The sequence below is a fragment of the Diceros bicornis genome, chromosome 31 (assembly GCF_020826845.1).
Source record: "Diceros bicornis minor isolate mBicDic1 chromosome 31, mDicBic1.mat.cur, whole genome shotgun sequence".
Lineage (NCBI taxonomy): Eukaryota > Metazoa > Chordata > Mammalia > Perissodactyla > Rhinocerotidae > Diceros > Diceros bicornis.
In genome coordinates, this window is record NC_080770.1 from 42,986,702 (window position 1) to 43,001,570 (window position 14,869).

General features: G+C 48.4%; 1 protein-coding gene across 3 annotated transcripts; it reads right to left on the bottom strand.

The window, feature by feature from the left end:
* Positions 1–881: 881 nt before the first annotated feature.
* Positions 882–4,510, bottom strand: LOC131395267 (ral-GDS-related protein-like). 3 transcript variants are annotated; one of them, XR_009216335.1, is made up of 4 exons: positions 3,855–3,911; positions 3,300–3,369; positions 1,614–1,679; positions 882–1,189 (listed from the first exon to the last, which is right to left on the bottom strand). XR_009216335.1 is itself a non-coding variant. In XM_058527215.1 (4 exons), the coding sequence occupies exons 1-4, from the start codon at positions 4,437–4,439 to the stop codon at positions 1,122–1,124; spliced, it is 318 nt and encodes a 105-aa protein (XP_058383198.1). In that variant the 5' UTR covers positions 4,440–4,510; the 3' UTR covers positions 882–1,121. The 3 variants fall into 3 exon arrangements, 2 of the variants coding, with proteins under 2 accessions (XP_058383198.1, XP_058383196.1); XM_058527215.1 differs by lacking the exon at positions 3,855–3,911 and adding an exon at positions 4,326–4,510; XM_058527213.1 differs by lacking the exon at positions 3,855–3,911 and having other exon boundaries at positions 3,300–3,493.
* Between the last annotated feature and the right edge of the window lie 10,359 nt (positions 4,511–14,869).

The window sequence follows — 14,869 nt, forward strand, 5'->3', positions numbered from 1 at the left end:
TCACCCAACTCCTGTCCCCCTCACCTCTCATGGACACTGATGGGCTCCATGGCCTGGAACCAGGCCCCAAATCGCTCGTCGGGCTCCAGGTCATATGCATTTGCAGCCTGCTGGAGCAGCTGGATCCTCTGGATGAGTTTGAGTTTCTGGGAGGAAGGACAGGATGCAGACAGGGCTTGGGTGGGCAATGCTGCCAGGGACTTGTGCGGAGTGAGGATCTGGTCTGGGGTCTGTGCTCACTCGGGAACCCTCCTTCCTTCCCTCTCCATTCAGGACTTGCCTGTCCTCACAGTTGGCTTGAATTAGTTCCTCATCCAGGAAGGTGTCCTTGATGCCAGCCCCTCCCGCACCCGCCAACGTGATGGGATGCCCAGCTTTGTGGATCTGACTCTCCCAATAAATGTAAGACCCAAGGGATGAGGAAGAGAAAGTCTTGCCAGGGGAGGTCTCTGATTTCCACATCCCCACCCTCCCCGTAGCTGCTCACGTCACACCATTTCTGAAAGTTGACCCGATTTCCCTGGAAGGGAGACAGCCAATGTCCATCAGAAACAGCCCCCTAAGCCCAGAACCAACCCCCATCCCACCCCTTCTCAGGCTGCAGGAATGTCAGGGCCCAGCAGAGGGCAGACCTTCCACAAAGAGAACTTGACACTGGGCCAGGCTCTGGGCTCCAGAGCAGGAGGGACAGGGGAGCTGAGGCCAGAGACCTTATGTAGCACACCCTCTCTGATGACAGACGGGGAGACTGAGGCCTCAGGGAGGAAGGGACAGCTGGAACACAGAAGTGCTTCCTCACTTGCAGGGGCTGATGGCACTCCCACAGGGGCAGGACCCGAGGGGGAGGCTGAATCCATCTCAGACACAGCCTCCTGCAGCTCTGCAGGCAGGCAGCTATGAGCTTCACCAGCCCAGGTAGACTGGTGGGGGGCTTATGCGGAGCGTCTATTCACGCATTGCTAAGATGGGCCTGACTCCCCAGCTCCCAGGGGTGGCCATGGGGCTGTCATGAGAGGAGGTTTGCCAGGTACTGACAGCTCAGGTCCCAGTGCAGGGCTCTCGCCTCCCAAACCTCAGGATCCTGCTCTCTGGCCCCACCTCCAGGCTCACTCACTTCCAGATCATCCTCCATCCCAATGTCCAGCAGCTTCAGGTGATAGAGGAACATGCCCAGGAAGGGGACGACACCCTGTGAAATCAGGGTGGGAGTGGTGAGATGAGTCTCACCTCTCAGGTGCCCCCATCGACCCTCCCCCAAATCCCTTCACCCCAGCCTCCTGCCCACCACAGACTCCCACAGAGAACAGCCTAGGACCCTCAGCAGCCTCCCCCCAGTTGCCCCCTCCAGGACCACCCAACTTCCCCAGTCACTTCCCAGGGGCGGCTTTTGGCAAATCCCAGGGTATGTGGTCCCTGCCGCTCCCCTCCCTAACCCATCCTGGGCCCAGCCCTTCCAGGCCTCCTCCTGGTCACTTCCAGGGCAGGCCTTTCAGGCTCTTGGGCTCCTGGAGCTGGGCTGGAGGAGGAGGGACCCCTCTCTTAGGGAGGCCTCCAGCCGTGAGGTGAGTGACCCCTCCTCTGACACCTAGACCCTCCCCCTCAGGCCACCTCACCTGCTGCTGTCTCTCCTGGGCTCCCTGGGGGTCCATCTGCAGGGTGGCCCTCACAGATGACACCTCCTGCAGGGTCAAGGACAGGCTCAGGGAGGCCATGTTCCCTTCCCCATGTCTCCCAGGCCCCTGATCTTGGACCCTGGACATCTGGTGTCTATGGCTGCTCCCATTCCAGGGTGCCCTGATTCTAGATCACTCCCAGCTCCAACACTCCCTTCTCTGTGCCCTCAGGCCTGCCCAGGCCCCTAAGCCTCTCTCCTCATCAGGAAAGTTTGGGGAGGACTCCCCATGCATCCCAGGGTCCCCTGAGGACTCAGTATCATCTGACTGTCACCAGTGCTGTCCCCTCCCATCTCGAGGAGGAGGAGCACAAAGCTCCTGCACATTCCTCTCCCCCTTGTACCTCATCACCCCTGTGAGGCCTGCACCACAGATCATCTCCCTCCATTTCCCAGATGAGGAGACCGAGGCCCACAGAGGGGCAGTGACTTGCTCAGGGGCCCACAGAGGAAACCGCTCCCCCTCCCAGCCAGAGGCCCTGGCCCCCGGCCTTCACTCCTCCTCCAGACACACCTCGGACCAATGTCCTGTCCTCTGGACTCTCGGGGTGTGTTGAGGCCCTCGGTCAACCTGAGCCATGGATGGAGAGGCACAAGGTGTCTTGGGGTCCCATGCAAGTGGCTGCTGTGTTTTCCAGCCCCCTGGGATTCTCTGACACCAGGCTGGACCTGAGGCCATGCCAAAGTCCTCAGCTCCCTAGGATCCCCTCAGGATGGTCCCTGCACAGAACTCCTCCTTCACTCACTCAGGAAGGGAACCCCCGTGTGCCACATCTGAGTGACAGTGTAGGAGTTGACCACGGCACTGTGTAATGGTGACATTTGCATACTTTTTCACTTGGAAACTTCTAATGTCCCTTCTCTTTTCTCAAATCTCATGTTTGAAGTCTGTGGTCTGAGCCTTTGCACAATCCTTAGGCACCTCCTGCCAGGGCCTCGATGGAGGCCATTAAGTATCTGTCAGGAAGGTCCATTAAGAATCTGTAGGTTCCTCGATAATTCTCATTGCCATCTGGGGCGTATCCTTGTCGACAAGGCACCGGGGGAGACTCACTGGTTTGTCAGCAGTGACCACTATCGGGCTAGAGTGCACAGTCCCAGAGAGCACACAGTTCTGTCCCAGATCCACCATTTGGCCCAAGACTGGGCAGCCCCTGTGTCCACAAGGCCTGTGTGACCTCACAGTGTCCATCCCTGGGACAGGCAGAGTGCCCTCCCCTGCAAGGTGCAGTGAAGACAGAAGGAGCAGCAGGGGCCTGGCTTCCTGAGGACAGACTGGGCTGCTTTAGGAAGAAAGGAACCCCCACCCACTCAATCCACCCGCCAGCCTGGAGGATGATGAGGGCCAGCTGATGGGTCCGCATGGAAGCCAGACACCTGCTCATTCTGCCAGCTCCTCACCTCTTGGAACAGTCCAGGCGACACCACTGTATCCCGTGACCAAGGCCTCCTGCCCCAAACAGTCCCCACCTGCCCCTGCAGCTCACACCCCCCGCTTCCTGTCCAGCTGGACAAGACAGACCGTTATTTCTCGGGGAACCTTAAGTGAAAAACTTACCAAAGCACATCCTGCCTGGTCCCTCCCCACCTCACCTCCCGTCCTTCCAGTTCTCCAGCCTCCACTCACCTCCTTGAGAAGCTTCCTGCTCTCCTGGTGGCATGTTTCGATGATGTTTTTCAGTATTTGCCAGTTCTTCCTGAGGAGGGAAAAAAGGAAAGAAACACTGTGGAGTGGTTTGAGGGTAAATCCCTTTTGTTTGAAAACCCAGAAGATCCAGACAGCCTGGATGAGCATTTTCACTGTGTCGTCTGAGCCCTGAGGTGTCTGGGACTGGGAAGGGGGCTCTCCTGTTGTCACCTGGGGCCTCCATTCTCTTATTTTCTCAGCAGATGTGTTTTAAACAGTCTTAATTTCACGTGGACAGAGAGTTCTGTTGCTGCAAACACTTGAAAATCTTCAAATTGGTTCAAGCCATGATCTGTCACTTAGGGAAACTGATTCCTGAAGCAGAACCACTGGCCTAAGTTTTCAGAAAGACTTCAAGCCTGCCCACCAGGTCAGACCCTATCCCCAGGCTTTGCTGTCTGCCAGGAGGTCCCAACTGACTGAAGGGCAATGCCAGCCCTGTGGGGGGTGTCTGGTCCACCCAGGTGGTGCTCGCATGGAGAGAGGCCTACCCACCTGGACACCTGTCTCAACGTCTCTTTTAAACGTTGAATGGAGGGGCCCTCCAGAGCCCAGAGGATCGCGTGGAGAGCAGAAAGGTTCCTCAGGCCTTGGCATTCCTGGGGAAGGGAAGAGAATGAGCTGTGAGGGGGAGCTGGAGCCCTGCTTCCTCTGGCTTCTGTCGCCTCATTGACGTCTCCTGTCCTGGATGAGACAGCAGCTCAGGGAACCCGGGAAAGGCACAGCTGGAACCTGATGAGGAATACTTCCAGGTAGGAGGATTTCAGCTCAAGCCAAGAAAGGAGCCCAGGAAGGGGTGAACTTCCCACCACTGGGACCAGGAGTCAGGTCATCGAGGCCTGGCAGGAGGGGCCTAAGGATTGTGCAAAGGCTCAGACCACGGACTTCAAACATGAGAGCTGATAAAGGAGAAGGGGCAGTTCCCCCGACTCCAGAGAGGGGCTCCCAGGGCCTCCCACATCTTACCTTGGCCACCTGGATCCAGAGCTCCACCACCCTGGCCCTGTCCTGGGCCGTCATACTCGGGTCCCCAATGCAGGTGGTGATGATACATTCGACCACTCTGTTAAAGTGGGTCATGGTGGCATGGATGGTCGGTGCCAGGTGCTCATTGCCCCTGTTGTCACACTGGGACCAGATGGAGTCCAGGAAGTCGTCGGGCCTCACTGTCTTGAAGAGCTCCTGGGGAGGACAGGGATTGTCACCCAGCCCTGCCACAGCCCAGCTCAACATCCGCAGCCCCCAGTCCCAGGCCAGGTCAGTGGTGAGAGCTGGAGCTCAGGAATCTGAGAATGCGACCTGAGGCTTGTGGGAGTCCCTGGGTGTTGCCTGTGTCCCCTGAGGGCACCCAGCACAGGATGACCCAGGAACCCATACTGTGGCGCAGGGAAGTGGCATTTGCTCGTCGCCCAGTCTCACTTCCTCCAAGCACCAGAACTCAGCTCCTGCATGACCATCTCTAGGGGCATCTTCCACCCATTCTGACCATCCTGGGGTCTGACTCCTCTTTCAGATGCACATTCCCCCAAGGCAGCAACAACCATGGGCTTTGTTTGTCTGCCTTGTAGTCATGTACACATTAAGTGCCTAATTAGTGTTGAGGCTGTTGAGGCCTCCTGGGCAAATGAGTGAACTACCCAAGGACGAGACAGCACTTCAGTGTGCTCCCCTCCCCCACCAAAGCGCAGACTCTGCCCAACTTCCTCTCTGCTCCACCTCACCCATCTGCACAGCCACTCTGCATGGCAGCTGCTCTCAAAGTCCATCCCTACTGTCCACATGAGGACAGCAAAGGCTTGGGAGTTAAGAAGGCTGCTCAGGTCACATGAGGGTAAGTGGGGAAGCAAGAGGTTGGACCGAGATCATGGGATTCTGGATCAGGAAATGGCAGGTCTGGGGCAACTGATGGCACAGGGAAGGCTGGCCCCACCTGCCCTGAGAGCCCCGCTGCTCACCACATCCATCAGTGTCAACTGCTCTGCCACCAGCCGGGGAGGGAACTCCAAGAAGTCAGGCTTCTCCTCCCTCAGCAGGTTCTTGATGGTCACGTCCCAGGGGCAGGTGGGCTCTGGGACTGGATCTGGCTCTGCTGTTATCTCTCCAGGTGGAGGGAGGATTCTCCCTGGAGCCAGTGGTCCAGCTGGCTCCAGCTCAGGAGCTGGCACTGGGGCTGGAGCTGATGTTGGTGGTGGCTCTGGCCCTGGAGGGACTGATGGAGGTGACACTAACTCCAGCTCTAGCACAGGTGGTGGAACTAGAGCTGGAGCTGGATCTAGCCAGGGAGCTGGCCCTTGCTCTGGTGCTGGAGCTGGAGGGAGCTCTGGAGATGGTACTGCAGCAGGAGAAAGAAACAGTGTCACTCAAGTAGCTGACTTCCCCTGTGCCTGTCAAAGCCAGGAAAGACCCCACTGCCTTGAAGTGAACCAAGCCTCCGAACACTCTGCAAATTGTCATCCCAGACTGCAGTCCCCTCACCTTCCAGCTCCGCCTCAATGGGCCGTGGATGCTCCAGCTGGACCTGGAGAAGGTAGGCGTGGCCCTGCAGCCCCGTGCCAGGCAAGCTGAGATGCAGAGAGGCCAGCTTCATGCTGAAGCAGGGATAGTGCAGGAGCTCCCAGAAATCCTGCCCTGGGTCCAGGCAGGTTCCCACCAGAGAAGAGATGGCACTGGGGGAGGCAATTGGGCAACAGAGTCAGAGGCCTGGCCTTTCCCTCCACACTTCTCACCCAAGACACCCTGGCTTGGGACTGGACCCTATGCCTGTCCCTCTCCATCCAGGTGAGAGCCACATGGCAGCCACTTAATATGCTCTCATTCTTGGCTTTCCGGAGGCCAGAGCCTCGGAAAGTCACGGGACAACACGAGAACATCCTGCTGTGTCGAGTGTCTCCACTCAAATGAACTGGACAGGAGGCTGTGGTTACAGTGTGGGTGCCTGGTAACCAGAGTTCTAAGTTCTGTTGGGGGCCGTCACCAAGGAAGTGAGGTCACTTCTTGAAGGTTCTATTACTTGGCCCCTTCCTTCAATCAGACCCACCCAATCCCCCGCTAGGCTGTTGGCTACTCTCCCTCCTTGCCCATGTCATCTCCATCACTGTACACAATTATCCATCACCACCCTCCCCACAGCTCCTTGGGAGTGGAACCAGTGGCCAGCTTTGAGGAGACAGAGCTGAAGTCACACCTCTTTTATCCTACCAGTTCTGTGTCCTGGAAAAGCCACTGTGCCTCTCAAGATCTCCCCAGTCTCCCAACCTGCACAATGGGGATGGTGCTAAAAACAGCTTTCTAGGAACATCGTCAGGTGTATATGAGATAATACCTACAACACCTGTGGGCTGGTGTCACATGTGTCTAATGCAGGCCCTCCCATCTATGTCAGTTCCATCTGTGCAGCTTCCACAAACCCCCACTCCATACTTTTTGTCACACATCATTGGCCTGAATTTGGTCTGGTCACTCTTATCTGCAAGAAGGTTAGGAATTTTATCTTTTAGTTTGTTGAATTGCCACCCAAAATAAAACTGATTCTCTGTTCCGAATATTAAGGGAGAAGGTGAACAGTGGAAACTACTCGTGCTCTCTCCCTACACTAACCTTCAAGTTGAAGGGGAGGAAATGAACTTTTCAGATGAATCAAGCATGTATTTACCTACCACAAGCTCTCTTTTCTTGTTGTTTATTCATCCACAGAGAACAAGAAGTCTTGCTTCCAAACCAGAATATATGAGACGTCCACTGCCCTCTGTTCCCAGCAGAATGACCAGAACCAATTTGTTGGCTTTTATTTGCCTGGCCCTTGTAAGTAGATCTGAGAACATTCTTTCTATGTCCTTCATAGAGTGGGTCTGGGAGGGTCTGAGGTTGTAGAGAATTGTAGGCAAATAGCAGGCTCCTGAAAAACTGAGTCAAATTTGAATCTCTGTAATTCAAAGCAGAGTGATATCAGCATCATGGTGGAATACGATACCTCCTGTTTTTCTACTCCTGCACTAACAATGCTTTGGCATCCATCCATAGACAAAAGTGCCTTTGTGGGAGAAGTGGGATCCAGCACCATATGCCAAGGGACACAGAGGGAGTCTCACCCAGCCATGCATCTGGTAATAGGCAGACAGACCTCGGTCCCAGCTCTGGACCCTGCAGTGGCCCGTGAACCAGCTCAAGCTCCTTTCAGCTGCTGCATGGAAACCCCTGAAAACACTGTCTTAGATCATGACACACAGAGGAGAGGGCCTTTGTGGAAGTCCAGGTTTCAAGAAGAGAAGTTCCAGCCCTCTGTTGGAGCACAAAAATATGAGTGTGGATGGGTTGAAGAGTTTGGGGGCATTGGCAGATAGGTACTCTTAGAGGGCTTTAAAGGATGTGGATCCTGTAACTGCACTGAGCACTCCATCAAGAAGTCTCCCACGACTTGTGGGGTATGCCTCACCCATGGATCTCCCCAGCTGGCCCTTAGGCACCCCCAGTGCTCTGCGTGCCTCACATACACACGCCTCCACCCTAGGGCTTCTTCCCTGTGTATGCTCCCAACAGTGGTGGTTAGAGTGAATTTTGGAGGACAGCTAGTGAGCACGTGCAGAAACTTGGTCCAAATCCGCAGGCCAGAGAGAGACCACAAACTTGAGGTTTGTGGAATACAAAAGGCAGGCTGTCAGAGCCCAGCCTATTACATCACAGCATCAAGAGAATGCATACAAGCTGGAGAATTCTGCCATTAATGAACAAATTAAAAATGCTGGGATTATACTGGTATAACACATTAAAATACAAATGTATTATTGAAACATATATTAAGTTTAAACAAATGACATTTCAAATGTTGGAAAAATTAAGTTTGAGAAACCTTGTAGGTGGTCAGTAAACATCTGTCCCTCCCTCCGTCTCCAGAGCAGCCGTATGTATATGTATAGATACACACACACACAGATAAATATTCCCCCTATAAGTTCTATATATAGAGAGAAGCATATGTGCGTGTGTGTCCACAAACACTCATACATATATATAATGCATGTATCTATGTATATCACATACATGTATGTATACATGATAGAATACTCACATGCACATGTGTATATCTCTACAATTTCACCTTCAATAAGGTAAATTTCCGGTTTGTATTGACTCTAAATAACTCTGCATTTTAACTTGTTAGGTCTGTTTCGGTTTGTTTTCCCCAAACTTTCTGGTTAGTCCTCTGGACACTTCTCAATTGGATAACTGTTATGGTTTTCATTCGTTGTTGTGCTTTCATTTTCTCTTTTTAATAAACATATTTGTTGAAATATGACATACAATCAGAATAGAGCACAAACCCAAGTGTAAAGACTGATAAGTTATCAAAAAGTGTACACATGTGTTAACACCACCCAGGCCAACAAACAGAACATGACCAGTTCTGTTTATAGTAGATTATACATGATGTATATAATAGATAATAACCGCAGTTACCCAGATTATTATTTCTCCTTTTTCAGGAAGTAGCACACTGAATGGCAATGCTTAAAGCAAATTTGGTCATGATGTGGCCTGCTTCATATATGTAGCTGGATTTGGAAGGTTAATTTTTTTTAGGAATACATGAGTTTAGTTCCAGAAAAAAAGAGGCTTGTAAATTTCCTTTCCTGTAATGACCTTGTAAGATTTTTGTAGCAAAGTTAAGCTATTCTCATAAAATAAATCAAAAAGTTTTTCCATTTTTCCTGTTCTGTGGAAGAGCTAGAGTCAATGTGTATTATTTCTCTCCTGAATGTTTGGTGGAATTTGCCAGCAGCGGTGTTGGCCACGATGAAATGTGGGAATGTTTTAAACTATGGATTCAGTTTCTTCTTTAGATATGGGACTATTCAGATTTCTCATTTCTTCTTGAGACAGTTTTGGTAACTTTCATTTTCCTGGCAATTTGTCAATTTCATCTAAATGTTCAAATGTACTGACATGTTATTTATAATGACACGTGTGTTGTCAGGGAAGGTCTGGGGTGAGTCTCCTGGGGGCAGAAGTCAAGCTCAACTCATGTGTCCCCGCAGCTTCAGGCACCTGGATGCTGGAGGGAGAGCTTGTTCTCATTGCAGGACGAAAGGCTGAATGCTTTTCTTTTCGCCCTCTGCTCTCCATTCACACCAGCTCAGGAGACCTTGTTCCTGGCCAAGTTGGCGTGCAGGCAACGACCCATGTAAATTCTTCCAGGCCTGGTGGATATTTGGAATTTTTTTCTCAAATGTTCTCTTGAAACCACATGGCCACATTTGTATAATATTCTCTCTTTATTTTCTATTTGAGTCAGTTTTGGTAATCACATTTTCAATTTTTAAACTGTACAAGGCTGTGTCTCTTAGACTCCTAAGTGTTTTCAGTTTTAACTCCTTCAAACTTCTCCCAGATGTTCCTGCCTTACGGTGATTCCTTCTTCATGGGAGCTCTGAAGCTCTTCCTAGCTGCCTGGTTGTTGACAGTGGCAAATACACGAGTTTCATGGGGCAGAAGTTTAGGCAGTTTGATTGCCAGCCTTCTGCTGCACCATTCTCAACCCACAGATGCTGTGCTTCTCTGCTTGTCCCAGAGCCTTCAGTTGTAATTACTCTTCCTCCCCAGGGCTATCTCCAATCTCATGTTGATATTATTGCTGTTCTCTGAAGCATTTGATGATGTGTTCAAATGAACAAGCATTTTGGATCCTGAACCAAAGAACCATTTACAAAACGCACTCTGAATGTGATCTGCTTTTCCATTCATTAAACTTTTCTCATAAACTTCGTCACTTTTCTCCATGTGTGTGGAATTCAGTAAGGATGTTCCAGAGCCCAGGTGATGTTACTTGATTTAGCTATAAATTCTAAGACTTCAGGAGAGCTGTTGCCACAGATGGAATGAGTTGGCTTGGCATTCTTCCTTAATTAAGTGATTACATTGGATTTGAAGATAATTGTGGTTTGAGTCTTTTCCCTAAGGAGCCCCATCCGTCTCAGCAGGTTTCAGTACAAGAACTATAAGTATGTTGTGGCCTTGGTTTTTGCCATTGAGGAAATCAACAGAAACCACCATTTTTTACCCAACATATCTTTGGGAGTTGATCTCTATAATGTCCTGCACTATGAACAGAGGACACTGGAGAGTTCACTCACTTGGCTCTCAGGGCTGGGCAACGACATCCCAAATTACACCTGTAGGAGAGAGAGCAAGTCTCTAGCAGCCCTTACTGGAACAACATGTGCAATTTCTGCCCAGATTGGAACACTGCTGGAACTGTACAAATTTCCACAGGTAAGGCTGTGTGGGATGGGGAGACATGAAACCATGTCTACTTTGATGCCATTCTCAGGTGCCTGAAAAGGAAGAAAGGAGGAGACTGTGTTTATGCATCTCTCACAGGATGTAATCTCCAAGGACGAGTGTATAGAGTCTTAGTGAGGTATGCACATTTCCTTTATTTGGTATCCATAAACTCTAAGATTTCATCCATGTCCATTGATAACAAGGTTCCAGGGACCATCTGCTCTTGGCTAGATTGGGTCCCAAGCCTGAGTCAACAAGCCATTTGCATGAACAACCTCTGCAGTGATGCAAATGAACTGCATCAGAGGAGGCGATGTCAGGTGTAAGGTGAAGGTGACAGACAGGGCCCATGCCACTCAGGGCTCAGACAAGAACAATCCACCATCAATGCCTCCAAAGTGCAAGATAGGGAGGGACAGACTCACACACCCAGGGCCCAGGGCAGCCACAGAACATTCTGTGTGTGACCCATGCATGGCTGCACACCAATCATGAGTGCAGAAACACCACAAATCCATGAGTCCCTGCCTGGGGAATCAATAGTCATGCTGAATTTATAAGATTCCAAATCAGTAACTCAAGATCAATGCAGAAATAATGTTGCATTTTGATTTTCTAAAAATTGACCTCCTTTCCTTTTCCTCAGTTCTTTTAACCATGTTAATTCCGGAATCAATATGTTGTGATGATCCACTTCTGCACCCTCAACATTGGTTTCCTCCATTATTAATGCTGTTGTGAGAAATTCCTCCCTTTCCTCACCCTAAAGCAGAGGATACTAGCTGGAAGGAGCCCCTGTATTCCCCATCACCCCAAACATCTATGACTAAGACAAAGGTCACACTTACACACCTCTATGGCCCTGGAGCAAAGGGGATTTTAGGGCAGTGAAACCATAGTTCTATATGATTCTGTAATGGCGGATACATATTACTATGCATTTGTCAAAACCCGTAGAATGTGCAACACAAAGAGTGACCCTAATTCCAACTATGGACTTTCATTAATTATAAGGTATCTGGACTGGTTCAGGAATTATAACAAATGTACCACAATAAAGTTAATAATTTGTAGTTAATAATGTTACAGTAATAATGTTATATAAGTTATATACATTACTAATGAGATGTTAATAATAGGGAAACTATGTTGGGGGGGATTAGGGTATATATAGGAACTCTCTATAATTTCCACTTAATTTTTCTGTAAACCTAAAATGATAAACCTATAACTGTAAAACGTTATAAGAAATAAAATCTATTTTTTTAAACCATATTTTCCTATCTGGTAGACTCTAGCTGCATGTCACCAGTGAGCATTTAAAATGGAGCTAGTCCAAATTGAGATGTGCTGTAAGTGTAAAATACACAATGGGTTTCAAAGCTTTTATATAAAAATGTGAATGTATAATACCTCAATGATAATTATATATTAACTACATGTTGAGATGATAATTCTTTGGAGATGTTGGGTTAAATAAAATATATTAAGATAAAAAAATGAAAGGCTTACATGGCTACTGACTTGGGAATTGCAAGATGCACAACTACACACACACACAAGACTCTGGCTGAGGCAGAGTCTTCTAGGTTTTGCAACCACCTCATAAACTTATTGTCTCCCACACTCAAACCCACCTCTCCTGACTTGGAACAAGGCTATTGCTATGGGTTGAATTGTGTCTCCCAAAAGATATGTTGATGTTCTAATCCCTGGAAGCTGTGAATGTGACCTTATTTGGAAAGAGGGTCTTTGCAGATGTGATCAAGTTAAGATGAGGTCATTAGTGTGGACTCTAATCCAATATGACTGGTTGGAGAGGAAACAGCATTTCATGACAGAGGCAGAGATTGGACTGTTGCAGCTGCAGCCAATGAACACCAATGATTAGCGGCCACCACCGCAAGCTGGGGGAGTCAAGGAAGCGCCTGCTGATACTTTGATATCAGATTTCTAGGCCTCAGAACTGGGAGAGATTGAATTTCTTTTGTTTTAAGTCACCCACTTTGTGCTATTTTGTTACAGCAGCCCTGGAAAGTCATACAAGTATAAATGGCAGAGCTCATGTCACACAGGAAACATAAAACAGAGGCAGAAAAAGGGGGATTTATTCTCTTCCTTCCAGGTTGGAGTAGTTTCCAGAAAAACTGGTTGCTGTAGCAGAGGTCCCTGGTGTCACTGTGGTTTTTCTGGGGCCACAGGAGCTGGTGAAGATGTTGGGCTGTTTGAGGAGACAGAGATAGTGGTATGCGGAGCTCTAACTATTATGCTGGAAATTGTGGAGATATTTGTGATTCAAGAGTCCTTAACTGGGGAAAAGGCCGTCACAAGGTTATTGGAATCAGGTCCGACTTTCCCTTCCCCACTGTTGTCTGAGAAAAATGGGACCTTGTCCAATTCATGATGAACCAAAGAAGAACTTCCATGTAAGCTGATTTATAATATTGAAAATTTTCCCAACTCTTAAGTGTCTGTTAATAGGATGCTGGTTAAAGCTATTATCATAAATTCAAATTAAGTACTCTAGACATTAAAAATCAAATCGGAGTCTATTTTTTGAGCAAAAACTAAGTTTAGCTATTATAGGATACCAACGTTGTGAAATGAAATTTTTATGTTTATCTACATAAGAGGAAAATTGGCTGGAAGACAAAGCACCAAAATATTAATAGGGAATATCTTTGAAAGATGAACTTACAGTTGACTCAGTTTTCATTTTTTTTTCTCTTTGCTTACCTGATTTTCTGCTAAAATGATCATGCCATTTTAGTAATAAGGAAAATTGTGTATTGTTTTACATGACTAGACCATCATCGCTGAAGATTCTATGAAACAGGTGGGAGAAATAAGAGATCAAGTGTGTCTCTGACTTTTGTCAGGAAACAGCGCTCAAATCTCTGGCTACAAGAGGAGTGCTGCTTTTCTGGGGTAAGGGCTTAAACAGCTTATTCCCTCTCCAAGGAGAAAATGATCTAACGTGCAGTTCAAGCCTGCAGATAAACTGCTGAACCTAAAAGACAGTTGTCTTCAGATCACTGTTATCATCTCATCTTCTTTTAGTCTGCTAAGCTGCAGCATCGCCTTATCCATCCCGTGTCATCCATGCGCCCCCGTTGTTGATGGTGGTGGTGGTTGTGTGTGTGTGTATGTGTTTGTGTCGAGGTAAAGGTGAGGGGAGGGAAAAGGTCAAGGAAATAATAATGGCAAAGATGGCATCATAAAATTGAGACTTCACAAGTACTAGCCACCAGACTTAATCTTACATGCACCTTAAAATCCTGTGTCATTAAAATGTGACATTGGTGACAATCCCAACTAAATAAGAATACACCTCTAATTGTTGACTCTGTTTCACTCTTGAGTTTCTGTCCAACTTTCGTGTTTTGCTTTTTTTTTGGCAATACTTTATTCTCTAAAGAATGAAACTCCTAGGAAACAGTCCCTTAATAAACATCGAATCTGATTCCCAAGGGCCAATTATCCACTCTTATAATGGTCTCTCCACCATCAAAAATGTGAAAGGCCGTTGGCTAGAGTGGAAATCTTGGAGTTATGCCAGTGGCACACTGTATTTCCCTAATTGAACTTCTGCACCTGGTTTGGCGGAAACTAAGAGACAGTACTGAACTCTGCAATGTGCAGGATGGCAAAAAAGGTCAACCCCAGGCCGACTCCAAGACCCAGAAGGCATTTGTGGATGCCAGCTATTAACCTAAATTATCTTTGTTCTCTCTCAGGACTCTACTGCTTTCTTGCTTTCATTGAGATTCAAAAGTGTTCAACCCAAGGTTTGTTGATGGTGAAGGAAGTGGTTAGTATCTCTTGCAGTTCTACAGCACTGGGTTTTCAACACAGTCCCTGTGTGTGATTTTATATTATCCTACAACCATTTGGAGGTAAGAAAGACAAACATTGTCCTCAACCTGTTTCCGATGGAGAAAGTGTGGCATAGAGATGGTAAGTGAGCTTCTTAAGTAATGAAGAGAATATCACACAGAGAATGGAGGCCAATGCTATTTGATCTACAGGTAGACAATCGTGAGTTTGAACCTCTGCTCCCATGGATACCAAGAGATGACCTGGGGAAAATATAGAACCTCTCTAGGTTGCTTCTTCCTCAACTTGATATGGGAATGATAATATTTACATGCTATGGCTATTTTGAGGAAATGCAATAAAATAAATAGAACATCTGAATGTCATTTTGTGGGATGCCTTATGTGTGATAAATG

Bases quoted from the DNA above. Each gene is read 5' to 3' on its own strand.
- LOC131395267 (XM_058527213.1), bottom strand. From the start codon at position 3,467: ATGCTCATCCAGGCTGTCTGGATCTTCTGGGTTTTCAAACAAAAGGGA. The intron at 1,680-3,299 runs GTGAGTGGAGGC...TTGACCCTGCAG, and splicing joins GCAGGAAGCTTCTCAAGGAG to GAGGTGTCATCTGTGAGGGC. The intron at 1,190-1,613 runs GTGAGGTGGCCT...CTGATTTCACAG, and splicing joins CCCAGGAGAGACAGCAGCAG to GGTGTCGTCCCCTTCCTGGG.